The sequence below is a fragment of the Periplaneta americana genome, chromosome 6 (genome assembly GCF_040183065.1).
Source record: "Periplaneta americana isolate PAMFEO1 chromosome 6, P.americana_PAMFEO1_priV1, whole genome shotgun sequence".
Lineage (NCBI taxonomy): Eukaryota > Metazoa > Arthropoda > Insecta > Blattodea > Blattidae > Periplaneta > Periplaneta americana.
The window spans coordinates 26928157-26950172 of record NC_091122.1 but is presented as its reverse complement, the minus strand read 5'-3'; the positions used below and the strand labels follow the sequence as shown (position 1 = coordinate 26950172).

At 34.3% G+C, this 22016-nt stretch overlaps 1 protein-coding gene across 1 annotated transcript in view; it reads left to right on the top strand.

The window, feature by feature from the left end:
* The window catches only part of LOC138702187 (odorant receptor 2a-like), a 46019-nt gene that overhangs the window by 14151 nt on the left and 9852 nt on the right, over positions 1-22016 (top strand). Inside the window, exons 3-5 of the mRNA XM_069829792.1 lie at positions 6776-7011; positions 13101-13200; positions 15620-15724. Of these exons, the coding sequence (XP_069685893.1) occupies positions 6776-7011; positions 13101-13200; positions 15620-15724 (441 nt within the window). The remainder of the gene's footprint in view (positions 1-6775; positions 7012-13100; positions 13201-15619; positions 15725-22016) is intronic.

The following is a 22016-nucleotide window of genomic DNA, read 5'->3' as shown; positions in this document are numbered from 1 at the left end:
ACAGTCCAAAGTCGACCATGGACAGTCTATTGTTTCTAGTTTCTAACCGTTTGGAGCGCTTTATCACGAGATTTGCAAAACCAACACCTCAAGCTTCGCGACTGCATATAGTAGACTGTGATATCACGTTATTATTTCATTTATTTTCTAAGTTTTCCTGCAGTGAAAAAGTATAATGGAGTTATTTGGAACAGGACCATAGACCTAGCAGGTTCTGAGGGGTGTAGGAGTCGGGATAGAGAAGTAGGGGTTCGCCAGCCCCGCCGATTTCTTCTGCCCCTAGTATAGTCCTTGCGGTGCACCATGGTGGCTAAGTAGTCTAAACCAGCGTTTTTCAACTTTTTTCAACATGCAGCACGCTAAAGTTGTAATCTTAAATTCCGCGACATACTTATATAGTCTAGACCAGTTCTTTCTAACGAGATGGGATTATTGCCATAAAATCTTGTAAAATACCTGCTCTTGGGCAAAACATGGAATGAATGAATGAATGAATGAATGAATGAATGAATGAATGAATGAATGAAAAATTAGGTAAACTTGTTAATGAGGTTATTTTATCTCTTATTAATTGTAATTATTATATGTAATTAAGTTACCACGGCCACCGGGTGTTTGCTACTTGCAGTGTAATAGTAATATGCGTTATAAGAGCGGTATGTTGAAGTTTTCATGTTCGAGGAAAAGTTTGAAAAAGCGAAACGTAGTTGAGCTTTTTTAATTTCCGAGAATTGAAAGAAAACATACCGCTCGTGTATCGTACATTATTTTGTGCGAAGATCGTTTATTACATATCTGAAAGAGAAATTTCTAATTAGTTGCAATGAAATCTCCATCTTGGTTTCTGTTCAATGATGGCAAATTAGCAAATCAAAAATATCTATCTTCAACATTGTTGCTTTAATAGTAATATGCGTTGCAAGAGTGGCATGTTGAAGTTTTCATGTTCGAGGAAAAGTTTGAAAAAGCGAAACGTAGTTGAGCTTTTTTAATTTCCGAGAATTGAAAGAAAACCTACCGCTCGTGTATCGTACGTTATTTTGTGCGAAGATCGTTTATTACATACCTGAAAGAGGAATTTCTAATTGGTTGCAATGAAATCTCATCTTGGTTTCTGTTCAATGACGGCAAATTTGAAAATCAAAAATATCTATCTTCAACATTGTTGCTTTAAAAGTAATATGCGTTACAAGAGCGGCATGTTGAAGTTTTCATGTTCGAGGAAAAGTTTGAAAAAGCGAAACGTAGTTGAGCTTTTTTAATTTCCGAGAATTGAAAGAAAACCTACCGCTCGTGTATCGTACATTATTTTGTGCGAAGATCGTTTATTATATACCTGAAAGAGGAATTTCTAATTAGTTACAATGAAATCTCCATCTTGGTGTCTGTTCAATGACGGCAAATTTGCAAAACAAAAATATCTATCTTCAACATTGTTGCTTTAAAATGTTTTCTGTGTTTACTATACTCCAGCAGGCTGTGATATACGTCTGTCTTTTTTTTTCCTCCACTCTATAAATGCGAACTTAAAACAAACGTTAAGGTTATGTAATGATTTATTTTTCATTTGAATATTTTAACACTATTATTTATATAACATATTGCAGTAATAACATCGGCAAGTTTAATTTTGCCGGTCAAGGAGATGTTTAGAAATGGAAAATATCTTTCACGGCTTCCTTAATGTTACTTGCATCACGAATGCAGTAACTTTAGTGTAGTTGTAGAGTTTACTTAATTTTTGCAAATATTTAAAACAATAATTAACAGTGCAATTTAGGTGAAATTGCAGTGGTAAATTTCCAATTTATAATTATTACTATGTTGAACGTCTCTAAAAATAATATGTTAAAAGCCTCAAGCAGTAAAATCAATATGTCACTTAAGCGGTAAGAAGAGGGAAATTGTTATGTGTGTTAGGTTGGGAATACTGAATGTGGAATTTTAGACTTTCTGCGGATTGGTTTTGTGCGGAAACCAAGCAAATACGCACGATCTCGCACAAATAAATACACATACCTACTAATAATCGAGTTTGCCACTAAAAAACCAAATTTTAGTAAAAAATACAAATCTTCCAATTTCCTAATCCAGCATTGGGAAAACGTATGTGAAACAATATTGACATTTCAAGAGTGAGAATATAGGTTATATTCGAAGTTAAACATTCATGGTTTATTAATTATGTTGGGTTAAGTTACTTTAATTTCAAACTTAACGTCATGAGCACAAAGAGAATAGAAATGTATATATGCTAATATTAGCTGTGATTGAGGTTCTGACTGATATGTTCATCTACAGGGACATCATTTTATTTTTACTTCAATTTTTTTTGTACCTGAGTTTTTGAATGTACTTCACTCCCACCCCCTCGACTAGTAAACTTCCAACCGTCCTCCACACAGAACCAAGGCCGCGTATACAGTACTGAGTTAGTGATTATAGTACGTTCCAGAAATATGTTCGCGTTTACCAGTGACGAAAGAGCTTTCAATATTGAATCATATTTTCACACAGGTACTGTCGTCCGTTTGCCTACGTCGCATCCCGGTTTCTCCCACCTGCTTCTGGTCCCCCCTCTGTAAATGCTAGTAGCTGGACTGTCTTAGCTCTTTTCTGAAAACATTAATTTCTGTTAGGAATTGGACGTCTACGTAATATTATACAACTGTTTAAAATAACTTAAATAAAAGGGCCTCGTTAAGTAATTAACTGTCACGTGATTTCCCCCCCCTCTTTCTACGACCCTGCGACAAAACCACTTGAACGGACAGTAGATAGCATTTCTGAGTAATTTTATCTTTTCGGATCGGGCAGAAGTGAAGATTAAATTTACAGTACGTAAGGTACTCTTCGAAAGAGAGGACAGGGAAGACCACGGCTCGGATGGTCTGACATGTTTACCAGAGAGGCGGGGAAACAATGGTCGGATACAGCAAAGAACAAAGTCAGTGTTGAGAAAGTTTCAGGTAAATAGTGTAAATAGCAAACAGTGTTTGTCAAAGTGCCGGTGTCAGTATAATGTATGTAGTGCAAGAAAAAAAATGAACAAAGAACAGGGTGCTGAGACTAGTTAAAGTCTAACAGAGTTATTAACCATGTCACAAAAGTAGTATACATGACAAGCTCGCCTGGATTGGCTCACCAAGCGAGTACACTTGAGCCATCCCTGTCGAGGGGGTTCTAACCCCATCACAGGAGGCCTGTGCCCAACATGGGACATCATGGCTAACATTCATTCATTCATTCATTCATTCATTCAAGGTACTCTTTTATAGAGTAGGTATAGAATTATTTCAACATGAGTTACTGATACGAAGTACGAACCTGGTAATTGGAATTAGGTACAGTTATCTATATTGCGATAATATGCACAAAAGAACTGAAGCCTGTACCGAAATTAACGGCCACCATTTTCAAAAATGTGTTTAAATATCCATATTATGATTATTTTTCAATTTAACTTCATTCTCTATAGTGTACGCTAATGTGCTGTAACGGTACAATATACACTGCATAATGAATACGTCCGAATGGATAGCTCAATTCGTGAGTAAAAACACTTGTTGTTAATACAGTACTGTATTTTGATTAAACAAAAACCTAATGAAAATTATCAAACTCAAAATTGCGATATTTCCAAGTTTACGTAAATGGATGAACTACTTTTCTTCCCTCCTATACCTAGTAAAGTGATTTGTATTTTACGCCACTATCATCGAACTCCAGTCTTGGAAGGGGGAACAAGCAGTGTTTCCGGTTCTAGACCTTTATCCAAAGATATAGCCAGGTTAATATTAAAAATGTTAGTAAAAATAATATGATGTCCCTGTATTATTATCAGGGAGTACATCTCACTTGATGATATGTGTTAGAGAAAGAACAATTATTGTTTGTATGCATCTGAAGTCTGATTAGTGGAATATGTAGCTAATCGGCGATGTATGCACTGGAGGGGAAAAGGAACTGGCCACCAGTGGCGTAGCGTCAATGTAAGCTAAAAAGCTCAGCTTCCCCAGTTAATAACAATTTCATAACAAACCTGCAGATTATGAACAAAACTATTTATTAATTTTAATACAATTTATATTTACGCGTTAAATATTGTGATGCGGCAGCTTAGGATGATTTGTGATGCAGCAGTAAATATTAAGCCTGCACACACCAGCTTCCAATCCCCTCATTCTTCTGTGTAACCCACCCCGCAGATTTTCCATCTCTTTCTAACAAAACTACCCTGGTCGCAAGGCTCGCAAGAAGCTAGCTTTAACATTGAAAAGAATTTAGTTTCCGAGTTATCCCTTTCGTGAGTTGTGTTTAGTTGAAGTATTAGTGTGCACTGTGGCTGATAGAGAGTTAATTTGTAGAAACAAAAGCCGCCCTAAATAAGGGTTCGATAGATCGGCCTACTAATCAATTCATAAAGAATAATAAGTAAACAAAACAATTTTGTGACACTTGGAAAGAAAAAGAAAAAACATTAAGATAAGAAAACGTAGGAAATCATTTACAATAAAAATTTTGTTGGGTACAAATGATTACTAATTATAGCTAAGGGTGATTTTAACACGTGAGATCCTATGGCATCAATCGTTGCATCAGAAATTTTATATTGTTTAAGTTGATTTAAAGTTTCACGTGGGATCGTGCCACGGGCACCGAACATGAGCCCAAAAACTGTCCAGTGTGTGATGTGGTATTCTGCTCCAAGATGCTGACAACAAGGCTCATATATGACTTGTTTTTCACGACACACCTCTTGTGGCTGTTGCTCGTGCATCTCAAAACGGATTGTGGGATCCAGAATGACACCCTTATCCTTCTGCCGATCAATTTATGATGATATCAGCCCGTCTAGTAGAGCCATCAGAAGAGACGCAACCAACCTCCTCATAAACCTCATAGGAAGCATTCTGACGGATTGAAGCTGCGATGAGAGAACGAACCGTATTATGTCTGTTGATTCGGAGCAATTCTCCATGATGGCAGAAACCCAAGACGTGAGGAAGCGAATGAGTGAAATAACAGTTTCTGACACCAATTTACTTGAATGTTTAAGACAATTACATTTTCAAGACTGACTTGATTTAAAAAACGACCGACTCCCTTGCTATCAGTGAAGGACACAACCAAGACAGACGCATACTTAAGTAATTAATTGATAATACTGTATTTATTGATCGTTAATATTGTGCTTTCTCTAAAATATATGACAGGGAGTAAGCTAGTGTTAAATTATACGTATACGTGTCTATTTGTTAGAGATATGTGTAAACCATGAAATCATAATTTACTACGTACTATTTGAGGTCATGTCTTATCGGTGTTACTTACGAGGTTCTAACCAATCTTCGGACTGCTGACATTGACTACTATTTATTTTAAGACTATATTTTTGCAATACGTTTTCTCATATGTACAGTAGTGGCAAAAAAAAAAAACTGGACCGACCCTTGTAGCTGATTTCAGAACCTTGTTCACTCCAGAGCACGATGGACTAGTAACTAAGACTTTCGTGGTTCGAATCCTGCCTGGGAAGGAAACTTTTTTTTTTCCTTATTCAAATTTATTCCCAATACTTTTCGATTGCTGGTAAAATTCATGTTCTGGGAATATTAAGTTAATTAAGTAGTAAAATATCACTGCAATCGAAAAGTATTGGGAATAAATTTGAATAAGGAACAAAAAAAAAAGTTCCCTTCCCAGGCAGGATTCGAACCACGAAAGTCTTAGTCACCAGTCTATCGTGCTCTGAATGAACAAGGCTCTGAAATCAGCTACAAGGGTCGGCCCGATTTTTTTGTCACTGCTGTACATGGAAGACAATTTGAGTTAGCTTCCCCTGCTCAATATTTCATGCTACGCCACTGCTGGCCACCCTACCCTGCTACTTCTCGTCACTGGAATTCTCTGCCGCCTGAAGTCAAGGGCTGCCGAACTTTAATTTCCGTTAAATGTAAATTAGAAAAATATCTTATGATGAGTTGCCAGACCTAACGTGTTGCAAATGTGTTCCACCGTATTTACTTTTATTTTTCTTTGTTTTTTATTTTTATTATCTAAATCGTGTTTATTTATCACTTAATGCCAATATGTATCCCTCTGTGTTGTTGTTTTTTATTATTAATCTATTTTTTGTGTACATTTTATTCAATTGTCGGTTTCTGGTTTAATTATGTAAATCCTATTTAATTATAATCTAATACTAATATGTATACTAATGTGTTTATTTTTATTTTTACTGTGTACATTTTTCTTTTTTATTGAATTTATTGGCTTCTGTTTTTATGTGATTCGTATTTGATTCTAACAAATTAATAGTCTATGTATTTCACTATGTTTATTTTTATTTTATGAGGTAAATTTTATGTAACTACCTCTTTTGATCTCATTATGTATCAGTATGTAATTACTTAATTCTGATCTAGTTTTATGTTCAACTGTGTATGCAAGTTTTAATCCTGGTTGAGTGTAAGAGAAGACCTTACGGCCTTAACTCTGCCAGGTTAAATAAAGCCATTATTATTATTATTATTATTATTATTATTATTATTATTATTATTATTATTATTATTATTATTATCTCCTGGCCAAGTTGCCTCATGAGTGATTCTTTATTGATGTTACTTATGATGTTCAAACTTGTTTTCGGACAGTTGACTAAGTAACAACAAACAACATATTCTGATATATTAACAATTTCTAAACAAAAAAAGTAGATATATTATAATTAGCTTACGTGTAAATGTAATTCGTGATTTTTTTCTCTTTTCAGCTGTACTCCTTGATTTTCAACGGAGCAAATTTTTATGGCTATATGACGTTGTATGTAGTACTCATTACCATTGCGTGTACCCAGTTACAAGAGGTGGGAATGCAGCTGGATAGTTACCGGCAAGGAAAGGAAGGAGATGATGAGAACGGAAGCTCCATGGAATTCGACGAGAAATACGAGGACGAAGAGGATGAAAGACTTGCTAACTGCATTAAACTGCACCAGAAAACTCTGGAGTATAATTAAAAATATTTACATTATTTCTGATTATTATAATACTAGTGGCTTGTGCAGCAAATGCTGCAAAGTAAGTTCATTAGACGTTCAAGTAAACATTTTTCAGATTTATTTTCAACTAGCCGTACCCGTGCGCTCCGCTGCACCCGTTAGAAATAAATATAAAGTAATTAAATAATTAAAATAGAACGTTTGATCCAGGGAACATTCGTGTTTGATAGAAGGATAAATCGTTTAATATGTTACTTAATTTAAATTGCATCCAAATAATTAAAATGCGATCATTTTGGTCCAGAGACACTCATTTGGTGCAATGACAATTCCTTTAACCTGTTTCTTAATTGTTATTACATGCAACCATAGTTTAATGAAGATTGATATCATTTAGATTTAATGTGTATATTTTATTTTACTTGTTATAGGTTTCCATTGAATTATGGTAATAAATTAATTTTAACCCTTGTTTTCTACGTATTCAGTAAATGTCGCTTGGCCCACTATGGTTCTGAACCCTTCAAATAACTTAAATTATATTATATTATATTATATTATATTATATTATATTATATTATATTATATTATATTATATTATATTATATTATATTATATTATATTATGTCAGACGTTACTGCAATAACATTATAGCATTATGTCCATCTAGAGAAACTACACTTTCCAATGGTGAAATAATAATTAATTATACAAATCGGTTAATTTAGCTTCCGATATTACTTCATACAAACACAGAAACATTCTCTGTAGGCTATCTTTCATAGCTTTCGATTGTTGCTGTCCAAGGCCCCTTATAGACGAAGTTATTTGTTTTTTAATTCATTACACCGCCTTAGATGGCAGTTATTTTAATTTTAAAACTCATTTATCTCATTAAATATCAGTCCTATCAAAATTTTTCAAGGAATAAAACTTATCGAAAATTATTTTTAAAGAAACTTTTGATATGTAAAATTTTTCACAAAAATAAGTGATAAGCAAGATATTTCGATTTATTTAATTCAGGCCCACTTATAACCCCCCTTTTAAATCATGTATTTTGAATGCCTTATAGCCTAAAATCTAAGATACAACGAACTTAATTTATATTCCAATTTTCATCGAAATCCGTTCAGCCATTATAGGGTGAAAAGGTAAGAAACATACAGACAGACAGACAGACAGACAGACAAACAAAAAAATTCAAAAAAGTGATTTTCGGTTTCAGGGTGGTTAATTATATATGTTAGGACCAATTATTTTGGAAAATCGAAAATTACCAGAAAAATTTCGGCTACAGACTTATTACTAGTATAGATAATAGAGGAGCAACATAAAGAGTGGTGAGTAGTCCATGTTATGTAATTACTTTATATTTATTTCTAACGGGTGCAGCGGAGCGCACGGTTACGACTAGTAGTGAAATATATTAGTATGACGGTGATAATGAGCGGATGTTTTTAATTTCAGTGTGAAGGATTCGTTTTCATACAGGTAATATCGCCACAACATTTCTTTCCTTCCGAAAGTCCGCTGTCAGGAATCGAATCTTTATCATAATCAGACGTCTCCAAAAGCGTGCTCGCGAGTAAGCCCCTGAACGGAACCGAAGCCAGTACGTAATGAGCGCGCTCCGCCTCACCCGTCTCCACCTGTACTGTACTCACTGTTTATGCGCAAACGAAGAGCAGTGGCGGACTGCCATTATCATTGTGTTGGTCGGAGTGTTCCACCGTTTTACAATGTCTTCTAATCATGGACATAGTACATTCAAGGATGAATAGGAAGAGAAATTTTTTTGTGTTAGGAGGGAGAATGTGAAATGCTTAATTTGTTCGAAAATTCTTAAGCGTGTGTTAAAATTCAACATGCGATGACAATACTCGACTCTTCAGAAAGAATATCATACAATTACAGGCATGTTGGACATGTGAAAATAATTTAATTTTGGGCTATCTGTATAACTGTTAGTTATACATAATAATCAGTATATTAAAATACGTTTACACTCAGTTCCGCATGACAAAAATATGTTTTTCGCTTCATTTTGGGTGAAATGCGTAGGCCCACAAATATTTTGATAAATATAAAACAAGAAAATACAAACACAAATCACACGTGTCCTCAGTCTTAAACAGAAAAAGCTTCTTGCTAGCTATGTTCTAGCTTGGAATATTGGAAAATCAATTAAGCTCTTTACAAAAGCATCATTTGTAAAATAGTGCATACAGGGCATTACTAAAATACTATGTCCAGAACAAAGTCAAAGTTTAAGAGAATTAAATTGTTTCCAATTACAATTGAGGAGCGTTTTTGCAAAAGTCAAAAAATCAAGTTTTTCAGAAATTACACTAAGTGACAGGATCTATCGAGTTTTGAAAAAAACCTGGAAGGTTTGGTAGTCTCTACATACGGGTTGAATCAAGGTTTGGTAAATCTGATTTCATAGATCGATTCCGGAGGTAGAAAATATACGATATCCATATGTAACTCACTTTCGAAAAATTCTGCTTCTATCGAATTTTGCAAAAAAGCTCCTCTCAGAGAAGGAATTTCAAGATTGTAAATGTAATTAAATCTGAAGTCGAAACCACAATTAACCAGTATGTAGCTTACTCACATGCATTGGACGAAAGCACAGATAGAAATGACAAAGCTCACCTAGCCATTTTCATCCGAGGAGGTAATGAACATTATACTGTGTCTGAATGTGTTCTGGATGTAATTACAAAATTCAACTGTAGAAGATCTTTTCCAGGCAACGAAAGGTATAGAGAACAGAAGAGTTTGAATTTGCAATGGTTGTGTCAATAGCAACGGCGGGGCTCCAGCTTCATAGCATGTAAAAATAATATACAGGGACATCATTTTATTTTTGCTTCAATTTTTATTGTACCTGAGTTTTTTAATGTACTTCACTCCCACCCCTTCTACTAATGAAGTTCAAGCGCCCTCTACACAGATCCAAGATCGCATATACAGTCACAGTAGCCTTACGGTCATAGTAAACAGAACGTTCCAAAAATATGTTCGCGTTTTCCAGTGAAGAAAGAGCTTTCAATATTGAATCATTTTCGCACAGGTACTGTCGTCCATTTGCCTACGTCGTATCCTGGTTTCCCCCATCAGCTTTTATTCGCCAGCTAGTGGCCGGGCTATCTTAGCTCTTTTCTGAGAACATTAATTTCTGTTAGGAATAGGATGTCTACGTAATATTATACAACTGTTTATAATAACTTAAATAAAAGGGTCTCGTCAAGTAATTAACTGTCACGTTATTTCCTCCCTTTCTATGACCCTGCGACATAACCACTTGGACGGACAGTAGATAGTATGTCTGAGTAATTTTATCTTTTCGGATCGGACAGAAGTGAAGATTGAATTTACAGTACGTAAGGTACTCTTTTATAAAGTAGGTACAGAATTATTTCAACATGAGTTACTAGTACGAAGGACGAAACTGGTAATTGGAATTACGTACAGTAGTCTATAGTGCAATAATATGCACAAAAGAACTGAAGCCTGTATCGAAATGACCGGCCACCATTTTCAAAAATGTGTTTAAATATCCATATTATGATTATTTTTCAATTTCACTTCATTCTCTATAATGTACGCTAATGTGCTGTAGACAGTATAATATACACTGCATAATGAATACGTCCACATGGACAGCTCAGTTCGTGAGTAAAAACACTCATTGTTAATACTGTAGGGCCTACTGTATTTTGATTAAACAAAAATCTAATGAAAATGATCAAACTCAAAAGCGCGATATTTCCTAGTTTACGTAAATGGATGAACTATTTTTTTCCCCTCCTATACCTAATAAAGTGATTTGTTTGTATTTTACGCCAGTATCATCGAACTCCAGTCGTGGAAGGGGGTGACAAACGGCGTTGATCCAACGGTATAGCCAGGTTAATATTAAAAATGTTAGTAAAAATAAAATGATGTCCCAGTACAAATGTATTATATTTCTTATTCTTTTGATGTTATTATTTGTAAACATAAGCAGACCGTTGCCGCGATCCCCCACTGGTCGCTCCCATCTGTTGAGGCACGAGTCTCTTCCCCTTCTCTAGCCTTACAGCACGCTGTGTTCGGCGGGCAGCATCGAGAGCACGAATGACGATACACTTTTTGGAGACCTCTGATCACAATGGTCGTCAGGCTCGGAGATGTTCTGTGACCAGGTTAAGGTACTCCTAAATAAACCGACAATGAAGCAAAGAATATTTTAAAAAATTGTATAAACAACGCAATGCAATTTCACAACGCACCCAAAATTATTATTAAACATATCTTCAGAAATGATAAAAAAAACGTACTTCAAGAATCAGATGGCAGTTTTATCGAGTCTAATGTGACGGTCAAATATTTAATCAACTGACAAGGAAAAAAAATAGTTTCTCGTGGACAAAAATTGTGTTGAATTATCCTAATAAATTGCAAAATCTTGATTCAGGTCAATTCTCTCTATGGAGAACAAATAAATGAATGTTGAATTGGATATCTTCACCACAGTTTATTCGCTCAATACTTACTAAATATGCAAACATAGACAGTTGAAATACGCTTCCATAGATAGTTGCTAGTCACTAAGATCTCTAATATCGCCTCATCACAGATTCTTTCTCTAGCAGACGATAAAAATGTATTGTACTTTCGATATCGTATTCTTTTGAAACAATTAACACCTTAATTCCACTATTGAAATACGAAATGCATTAAGGTTTATATATTATTTTCATAAAGTATATATTATATTTTATTAACTCACCTTCCTAGATCTTTCGTAAGAAAGATAACTCTGACCTCTTTTTCTTAGAATTTATAGTGCAACAAAAGTCTCCTTGTCCCATATTATTACTCAAATTATTGTATTTTAGCCATTTACAGTTATTACAACCGATAACAAACATTTCACAGTTTACACAACTTTGCGAAATACGGCACAGTCAATGTTTTTTCGATCTAGACCAGGCCGTAATATATGTTCGGGTTTTCTATTTCAGTGTATGGAGCTCAGTGAATTATTATATTATAACTTTATTGCGTATCAAAGCTAAGTTTTATTTAGTGTAATGTGTCCATAAGTTCCCTTTACTTCTTGTTGCAGAATATGTTGCAGAAATAATTACAAAAACTGTGTTATTTTAATGTGAAGAGAATTTTACATGTTAACATGATCTTTTCGCATCAACATTTTTAGTTTAGAATTGAAGCTATTTTGAGGTTTAATAAAAAAGAATTTATATCGTGATTTAATATAGCACATCTACCTTCCTTAATAAAGACAGAAAATTTATCATACCACTCCTATGAAATTAGTGTACGTACGATTGTTACTTCGTCTCTTAGGTAGTAGATAAATACAATAATTCAATGCTCAATTGTAGTATTAAAATACAGACAAATTGACTGTGCGGAGTATCATACATGACATTATGCTTAATTATAATATATAATTGCGAATTTAGGAATATAAGATATAGTAAACATGACATATAATATTTCCATATGAATGGCAGGGCATTGGAGACCACTAAAAGTAGACAGAAAGGGGCAACTGGGACAGTAAACATAACCTATAATTTCAACATATCTAAATATCCGTGCGGTGCAACTGAAAATTACTGAATCGTGCATAAATGAATGTAAAAGAATTTCGCAATATTTAATCGAAATAAAGGCAAGTATTACACATACGAACAACGTAATTTTCACACCAAAAATAATATTACACCTTAACTCGCAAGTGATTTATGTCTGAAGTGATTCATAATCAGTTTTAAATTTTATTAATGCAATTACACTACATTTTAGAGAAATATATGTTACTCTTTATGCATCCCAACTAATTTATATGGTTGAAACGCCGCCATTCGTGATCAGGTTAAGCGAGTTACATGGTCTGCCTTAGGGCCTGTATTAGGTCACGATGGCAGTGACACAGTCTATTGTTCCTAGTACTCACAGCGCTCCAAGCGGCTAGCAACTATCGCGAGAAATGCAAAAAATCATCCCAAGTTTCGCAACTGTATATACGAAACTGTGTCTTCACTTTTAACTCTTTCAATCTTGTCGGTTTCAGATTCATGCAAGGTATAGAGAGCACGTTCAACTTTCCAACTCTTGGTCACTTCATTATGATAATGGGTGCAAGTTGCTTCGCCTGCTTCTCGGCCGTGGTGGTAAGTTTCTCTTTCTTTTGTTTTCACACGTCACTGTAAATGAGGTGCCTAGAAGCAAAGTCAGCAATCTCCACTTTTTTTAGAAACTTATATTATGGCAGCATTGGATTCTCCTTGGTGTTTTCTAGCAATCTCCAGAGGTTATGTGAAGCAAAAGCAGCTGTAAATAGTTTAATTTTCATATTGAAAAGCGGGGTTAGAAGCAAAGTCAGCAATCTCCACCTTTTTTTAAAAACTTATATTATGGCAGCATTGGATTCTCCTTGGTATTTTCTAGCAATCTCCAGAGGTTATGTGAAGCAAAAGCAGCTGTACATAGTTCAACATCTTCCCTTACTATATATTTTACCAGTTTTGTGAAAAAAGTGTCATATTTTTTATTTTCGTAAAGAGGTCATTTAATTTTGCAGAATCACTGTACATCACTAATTTTCTTACATACCTAAAAATCACTATGAAATAGACAATGGGACTCAAACGAGTTAACTCGGGTTAATAAATTTTGATACATGTTAGCAACCCGAGTTAACTCGGGATAATAAGTGAAGTGGTTAATTTTCATATTGAAAACCGGGCTTCAGAAGCAAAGGCAGCAATCTCCATGCTCAAATTTGACAATCTGAGAAGCAAAGCCAGCAATATCCACATTGGCCAGACAGAGAATGTCATTTGGTCACATGACCGTCAGCTGTCTTCTTTCCTCTTTCTCATTGTTATTATGTTTATTACAGTGTCAGTTCTATTTCTCTGAGGTAAAAGTACACTAAATTACTTTTTTTTAATGAAGACAGCTATCATAAAATTTCCAGTAAAATGAATAGTATAGAGAAACATTCTCAAGAGACAACCAACAATAATCGTAATATCCTGGTGAGAGGTGAAAACTTTTGTGCGAGATCGTGCGTATTTGCTTGTTTTCCGCACAGAACCAATACGCGGTAAGTGTGAAATACCACATTCAGTATTCCCAACGTATTCTCTCTTCTTACCGCTTAAGCGCGACATTCATTTTACTACTTTAGGCTTTTAACATATTATTTTTAGAGACGTTTAACATAGTTATAATTATAAATTGGAAACTTACCACTGCAATTTCACCTAAATTGCAATGTTAATTATTCTTTTTAAATATTTGCAAAAATTAAGTAAAGTCTACTACTCCACGAAACTTATTGCATTCCTGATACAAGTAACATTAAGGAAGCCGTGAAAAAATCAACAAGATTCCAGATGCCGATGTTATTACTGCAATATGTTATATAAATAATATTGTTAAAATATTAAAATGAAAAATAAATCATTGCATAACCTTACCGTTTGTTTTAAGTTCGCATTTATAGACTGGGGGAAAAAAAGACAGACGTATATCACGGCCTGCTGGAGTATAGTAAACACAGAAAACATTTTCTAGCAACAATGTTGAAGAAAGATATTTTGGTTTTCCGAAGTTGCCGTCATTAAACAGAAACCAACATGGAGATTTCATTGCAACTAATTAGAAATTCGTTTTTCAGGTATGTAATAAACGATCTTCGCACAAAATAATGTACGATACACGAGCGGTATGTTTGTTTTCATGTTCTCGGAAATTAAAAAAGCTCAACTACGTTTCGCTTTTTCAATGTTTCCCTCGAACATGAAAACGTCAACATACCGCTCTTGTAACGTATATTACTATTACATGCATGGCATAGACTGCTTTAAATACATAAAAAAAAAACTCATGTCACTCAAATGGCTCCAAAACGCATTCCACCTCTACAACCAAATCTTGTGCATCCTAAGAAAATTTCTGAAGTCAAACGACTGCTTCAAATCCGCTTCAGTGAGAACTGGCGTCAGAACGCAAAGTTGGATAATTTACAAGCCACTAATTGACAATGGTGATACTTTGGACTTATCTAATGAGGTAGACACTAATGACTGTGCGTGTGAACTCATGGAAGAATCTCCAGAATTGTGTGTGTAACAAGATGAACAATAAGACGTTTCAAATGTTGAATATTGTAAAAAAAAAATTGTATGCTTTGTTATTCGTAAAATAATGTTTATAATTCAGAATTAAATTTGATAATTACACATGACTTCTGAAATCTGCAATAAAACCTGGTAATCTTCCTCATCTTACATGCAAAGACTGTAATATCCACATCTGAGAAGCAAAAACAGCAATCTCCATATGAAAAGCTTTTATATATTGTTCCACAGTTTCTTTGAAGTAAAGATACTATGTACAATTGCTTTTCCGTTGTCTATTTACAAATTATGAAAATAGTTTTTGATGGATTTGTCGTTCAGTGAACACCTGAAAAATTTTTTTGTTTCTACTGTAAAATTTTCCAAAGTGGAGATTGCTGACTTTGCTTCTAGGCACCTCAAATATTATCACAGTTTTTCATCATCTCTCTTGTTTTTCCAGACCTGGGGAGACGCGGAGAGTTTCCTTATGGTGATATTGGTATTCCTGTCCCTGCCCTTAAATCTTGTCGTGTACTGCATGTTCGGAGAAGAACTCACGATGCAGGTACTTCTAATACATTTAATTAATTAATTAACAGCAGTGTACCTAATTTTAATAGTTCATCCTCTTTTGGACGATATTTAGTTAGCAATAGTTTCTGAATCTATTCTCTTTTGCAAATCTAGTCTTTCAGGTGAAGCTCCCTGTAAAGCAGATTTGAATAATTTCAAGGGAAAAATTGTTCCGGGATCGATACCCGGCCCCGGAACAATTTTTTCCTTGAAATTATTCTATTCCCTTTTCTTTGTCATTCTATGTTCTCTATGCTTTGGATAGTTCCATCATTCTTATTTTAACAAGCAGCGCTAAATGCATTTTTAATTCAGCTCAAGAAACGTTTCTTTTCATTTAAGGGGAGAGGATGGTATTTTTTGGTGAAAAGTGAGTAAATTTTCAAAAAAAAAATATTTAACCTCTTCCCTTACTATATATTTTACCAGTTTTGTGAAAAAAAGTGTCATATTTTTTTTTATTTTCTTAAAGAGGTCATTTAATATTGAAGAATCACTGTACGTCATTAATTTTCTTACATACCTAAAAATCACTATGAAATAGACATACATTCATACCTGAATTATTATCCCAAATTATCTCGTGCACTTTGCTTCCAGCTCTGGTAGTTGTCCCACTTTGATTTTCTCCTGAACTATTTACCAACTTATGTTTTTTTATGGATTAATTTATGAGGTACAATGCCAGTGCTGTTATCAAGGCGTTAAATGTTGCTTGTCGTGTGATAGACTCGAAAGCAGGGTATTACGCACAGTGGCACATTGCATTCCGGACAGTAGTATCTGCTCTCCTATATGAGAGCGTTTTGGGAAGAATGGTGTAGCAGTCATTGAATATTTGTACCAGTACATCTGTTCTTCAGGTTTGTGAATAATGTTCTGCAGTATCACTATACCCAAAAGTACACGTATTTCAGAGTCTGTAGTAGGCCGCCACGAATTATTTTCAGCATTCTGTGAACACTTATTAGCATGCCGAATCGTCTCCTCGAATATAATGTTGATGAGGTCGTTATCAAAGAATAATTAAAAAAATTGAGAATTATCGTTATCAGAAACAATGTTAAATTTTCAGAGAATGGGTACCTCGGAGGTGCAGGAGAAATGGTGCCAGATGTATTCTATTCAAACCACTGTCGAAAAGACGCGATATCAACTGATCTGAATTTGTTTGTTGGTCTATAACTTCGTCTTCTGATACCGATGTGGCATTTCCTAATCTTCTACAGGAATATATTCCTGATCAAAGTTTCGGAATCACTAACTTGATCCATCTTTACACAAAACAGCACAAAAAACACTAAACACAAACAGAAACCCCCAAAACTAACTAGCATCTACTCACTACTGTGTGTGCATGCTATATGAGCATAGAATTCCACTCGCAAGGAAGAAGTACAAAAAAACCACCAGATATAGCAATATCACTAACTTCTGTAGCCATCTAGTGAGGAAAAGGTTAATGAAAGAATGGAAACGTATATATTCGGGATATAATCCTTAGCAGCGAAAATGGGACTCAAACGAGTTAACTCGGGTTAATAAATTTTGACACAAGTTAGCAACCCGAGTTAACTCGGGTTAATCAGGGAAGTGGTTAAAATACTCTATGATCTGTGTGGAATGCATAGCAAAACATATTTGCTTAAATAATGGACTGAGGGAAATCCTACGTTATCAACGGATGGGAACAGTGTCCTCTGCCACGTTTGTGACAAAAATGTGAGTTAATTTTATTATAAACCTTTACTACATTATAAACTAACCGTACCCGTGCGCTCCGCTGCACCCGTTACAATAAATATACATAATTAAAATAGGACATTTGATCCAGGGAACATTCGTGTTTCATAGAAGGATAAATCGTTTATTATGTTACTTAATTCAAACTGTATTAAAAAATTAAAATTCGATCATTTTGATCCAGAGACCACTCATTTGGTCATAAAAATTATTTCAGGAAATACAGGAAACGAATGCCTATCAAGTTTTCTGTGCATAAGAAGCTATTTTAATCTTACCTGTCCTCGATTCACTCAGAAGTTACTGTAATAACATTATAGCAGTTTGTCCATCTAGAGAAACTACACTTTGCAATGGTGAAATAATAATTAATTATGCAAATCGGTTAATTTAGCTTCCGATATTACTTCATACAAACACAGAAACATTATCTGTAGGCTACGTTTCATAGCTTTCGATTGTTGTTGTCCAAGGCCCCTTATAGACGAAGTCATTTGTTTTTTATTTCATTACACCGCCTTAGATGGCAGTCATTTTAATATTAAAACTCATTTATCTCATTAAATATCAGTGCTATCAAAATTTTTCAAAGAGTAAAACTTATCGAAAATGAGTTTTAAAGAAACTTTCGTCATGTAAAATTTTCACAAAAGTCAATAATAAGCGAGATATTTCGATTTATTTAATTCAGGCCTCCTTATAACCCCCCTTTTAAATAACGTGTTTTGAATGCCATGTAGCCTAAAATCTAAGTTACAACGAACTTAATTTATATTCCAATTGTCATCGAAATCCGTTCAGCCATTATAGGGTGAAAAGATAACAAACATCCAGACAGACAGACGTGCAAACAAAAATTTCAAAAAAGCGATTTTCGGTTTCAGGATGGTTAATTATATATGTTAGGACCAATTATTTTTGGAAAATCGAAAATTACCAGAAAAATTTCGGCTAAAGATTTATTATTATTATTATTATTATTATTATTATTATTATTATTATTATTATTATTATTATTATTATAGATTATAATATCGATATAACTCTGCACTAAATATTTTTGTTATATTATTTTCAGTAAGTTTAATCTTTTTTTCCAGAAAATTTGGAGAAATATTTAGTTGTCTATAGTAACAAAAACAATTCATCAAATGCTCATGGATTGATTGGTGAATGATATTTGATATAGGTAATGAAGACAATGAAACAGGCAAAATTGAAATTCTTACAGGATCCAGTTGAGGAGAAGAGAGATAATTATTTCTATGAAAGACGGGAAGCAAGTCGTACACTTAGGAATAAAAAGAGAGGTTACTTGAAGGAAAAACTGAATGAGGTAGAAACAAATAGTAAGAATAAAAACATTCGAGATTTATATAAGGGTATAAAGGAATTTAAGAACGGATATCAGCCAAGGGTAAACGTGGTCAAGGATGAGAATGGTGACTTGCTTGCAGACTCTCCATCAATCCTAAACAGATGGAAAAACTATTTTGCGCAACTACTAAATGTACATAGGCCAAATAGAAATGATCGGGACGAAATTGAAATACAAACTGCTGAGCCATTTATACCCGAACCCACGCTTTCAGAAGTCGAAATTGCGATAGAAAATCTGAAAAAGTACAAGTCTCCAGGTATCGATCAAATTCCAGCAGAATTAATACAAGAGGGTGGAAGTGCATTATATAGCGAAATTTATAAACTTGTACTTGCTATTTGGGAAAAGGAAATTGTACCAGAACAATGGAAGGAGTCCATAATTGTACCTATTTTTAAAAAGGGGGACAAAACCAACTGTGGTAACTTTCGAGGAATATCACTTTTGTTGACGTCGTACAAAATTTTGTCCAATATTCTTTTGAGAAGATTAGCTCCGTACGTAGATGAAATTATTGGGGATCATCAGTGCGGTTTTCGGCGTAATAGATCGACTATTGATCAGATTTTTTGTATTCGACAGATAATGGAGAAAAAATGGGAGTATAAGGGTACAGTACATCAGTTATTCATAGATTTAAAAAGGCATATGACTCGGTTAAGAGGGAAGTATTATATGATATTCTTATTGAATTTGGTATTCCCAAGAAACTAGTTCGATTAATTAAAATGTGTCTCAGTGAAATATACAGCAGAGTCCGTATAGGTCAGTTTCTATCTGATGCTTTTCCAATTCACTGCGGGCTAAAGCAGGGAGATGCACTATCACCTTTACTTTTTAACTTCGCGCTTGAATATGCCATTAGGAAAGTTCAGGATAACAGGCAGGGTTTGGAATTGAACGGGTTACATCAGCTTCTTGTCTATGCGGATGACGTGAATATGTTAGGAGAAAATACACAAACGATTAGGGAAAACACGGAAATTTTACTTGAAGCAAGTAGAGCGATCGGTTTGGAAGTAAATCCCGAAAAGACAAAGTATATGATTATGTCTCGTGACCAGAATATTGTACGAAATGGAAATATAAAAATTGGAGATTTATCCTTCGAAGAGGTGGAAAAATTCAAATATCTTGGAGCAACAGTAACAAATATAAATGACACTCGGGAGGAAATTAAACGCAGAATAAATATGGGAAATGCGTGTTATTATTCGGTTGAGAAGCTCTTATCATCCAGTCTGCTGTCCAAAAATCTGAAAGTTAGAATTTATAAAACAGTTATATTACCGGTTCTTCTGTATGGTTGTGAAACTTGTACTCTCACTCTGAGAGAGGAACATAGGTTCAGGGTGTTTGAGAATAAGGTGCTTAGGAAAATATTTGGGGCTAAGCGGGATGAAGTTACAGGAGAATGGAGAAAGTTACACAACACAGAACTGCACGCATTGTATTCTTCACCTGACATAATTAGGAACATAAAATCCAGACGTTTGAGATGGGCAGGGCATGTAGCACGTATGGGCGAATCCAGAAATGCATATAGAGTGTTAGTTGGGAGACCGGAGGGAAAAAGACCTTTAGGGAGGCCGAGACGTAGATGGGAGGATAATATTAAAATGGATTTGAGGGAGGTGGGGTATGATGATAGAGACTGGATTAATCTTGCACAGGATAGGGACCGCTGGCGGGCTTATGTGAGGGCGGCAATGAACCTTCGGGTTCCTTAAAAGCCATTTGTAAGTAAGTAAGTAAGTAATGAAGACAATAATTAATGACATGAGCATATGATTAATGAGAACTATGTAAGTAGGCCTAAATATTATTTAATTACCAAATAAATTAAATGAAATAATAACATCATTCCATTTTTATAGTTAGTTCATTACACCTCGTAAGCTCTAGTTCAATAAATTGATTTAAAAAACTGTGAATTTCTTTGAAAATCAACACATTTTTGGTACATATTTCTCAACTTTTAAAGCATATATCCAACGTTTTTACTACGTAAATGCATACATATATTCACTAGTTTTAGTACACAAAAATCGCTTTCTAGTAATGATACAATGTAAATAGGAAAAAAATATAATCATTAAGGCCCGTTTTCACCAACGCCGGTAAATTTATTTATTACTAGTGGGTTGTGCAGCAAATGCTGCTGCAAACTAAGTTCGTTAGACGTCCAAATAAAATTTTTTCAGATTTATTTTCAATGAAGAATACTTGACATTTTGATAGTTATTTGCTTCCATAATAATGAAACATACTCTCACTGAATGGGTTTTTTTTTAGGCCAAATACTTTTTCTTGTACTTACCCACCTTCAGTTTTTGAGTTTCAACGTGAAAACGCAAGTATCAATATCAGCACGATAGCAATAGCTATTTCAGGTCATTGTGGATTGTAGGCGAAAGTTAAAAAAAATGTCAGGTTTGCTAAGCTTTCGAACAATAGCACTTCGGTATAGTTGCTGCATGTAGAACTTGAAATGTAGAGCGTAAACTCATTTTATCCTACTAAGAGATCATGCTGAAATGATCTGGAGACTACAAAATATTCTAGGCCTCTTATTTTATCAGTAAGTAATACCTTTTGATCGTTGCTTAGGAACTGTAATTTTTGCGCTCTCTCGAGCCAATACTGAAGACAATGACACATATGAATATCTACACTACACTGCCATTAAGTATATGAAAAAGACCCAACCCCACTTGGTTAATAAGTTTAAAAATATTTGATTTTTAATAATATTATTATCTTACTTAAGTTTTGTAGTTCTATATAGCCGCCACTCGGTAAATTATAGAAATGAAGATCTAAATTAAGATATTCTCTACATTTACTTACATAACCTCAAAACGTTTCACTTTCATGTCATCAATATAGCATTAATATTATGTATAATTAATGAAAAATAGACGCATCATGACATTAACTATAATAACATTTTATTTCTAATGGTAATAATGTCATCAAACCACCTCACGTTTCGTTGATTTGAATATCCAATACACAGCTGTACTCAGAAAATTATACACTGCAGAATCAGTTTTTAATAACAAATTGAATTGAGCTCTAAATATGTCTGCAATCCTGCAGGTCAATCCTTCGTGTAATAGCCTATTGTTTATTGTAGTGTGTATTTTGTTCTGAAATT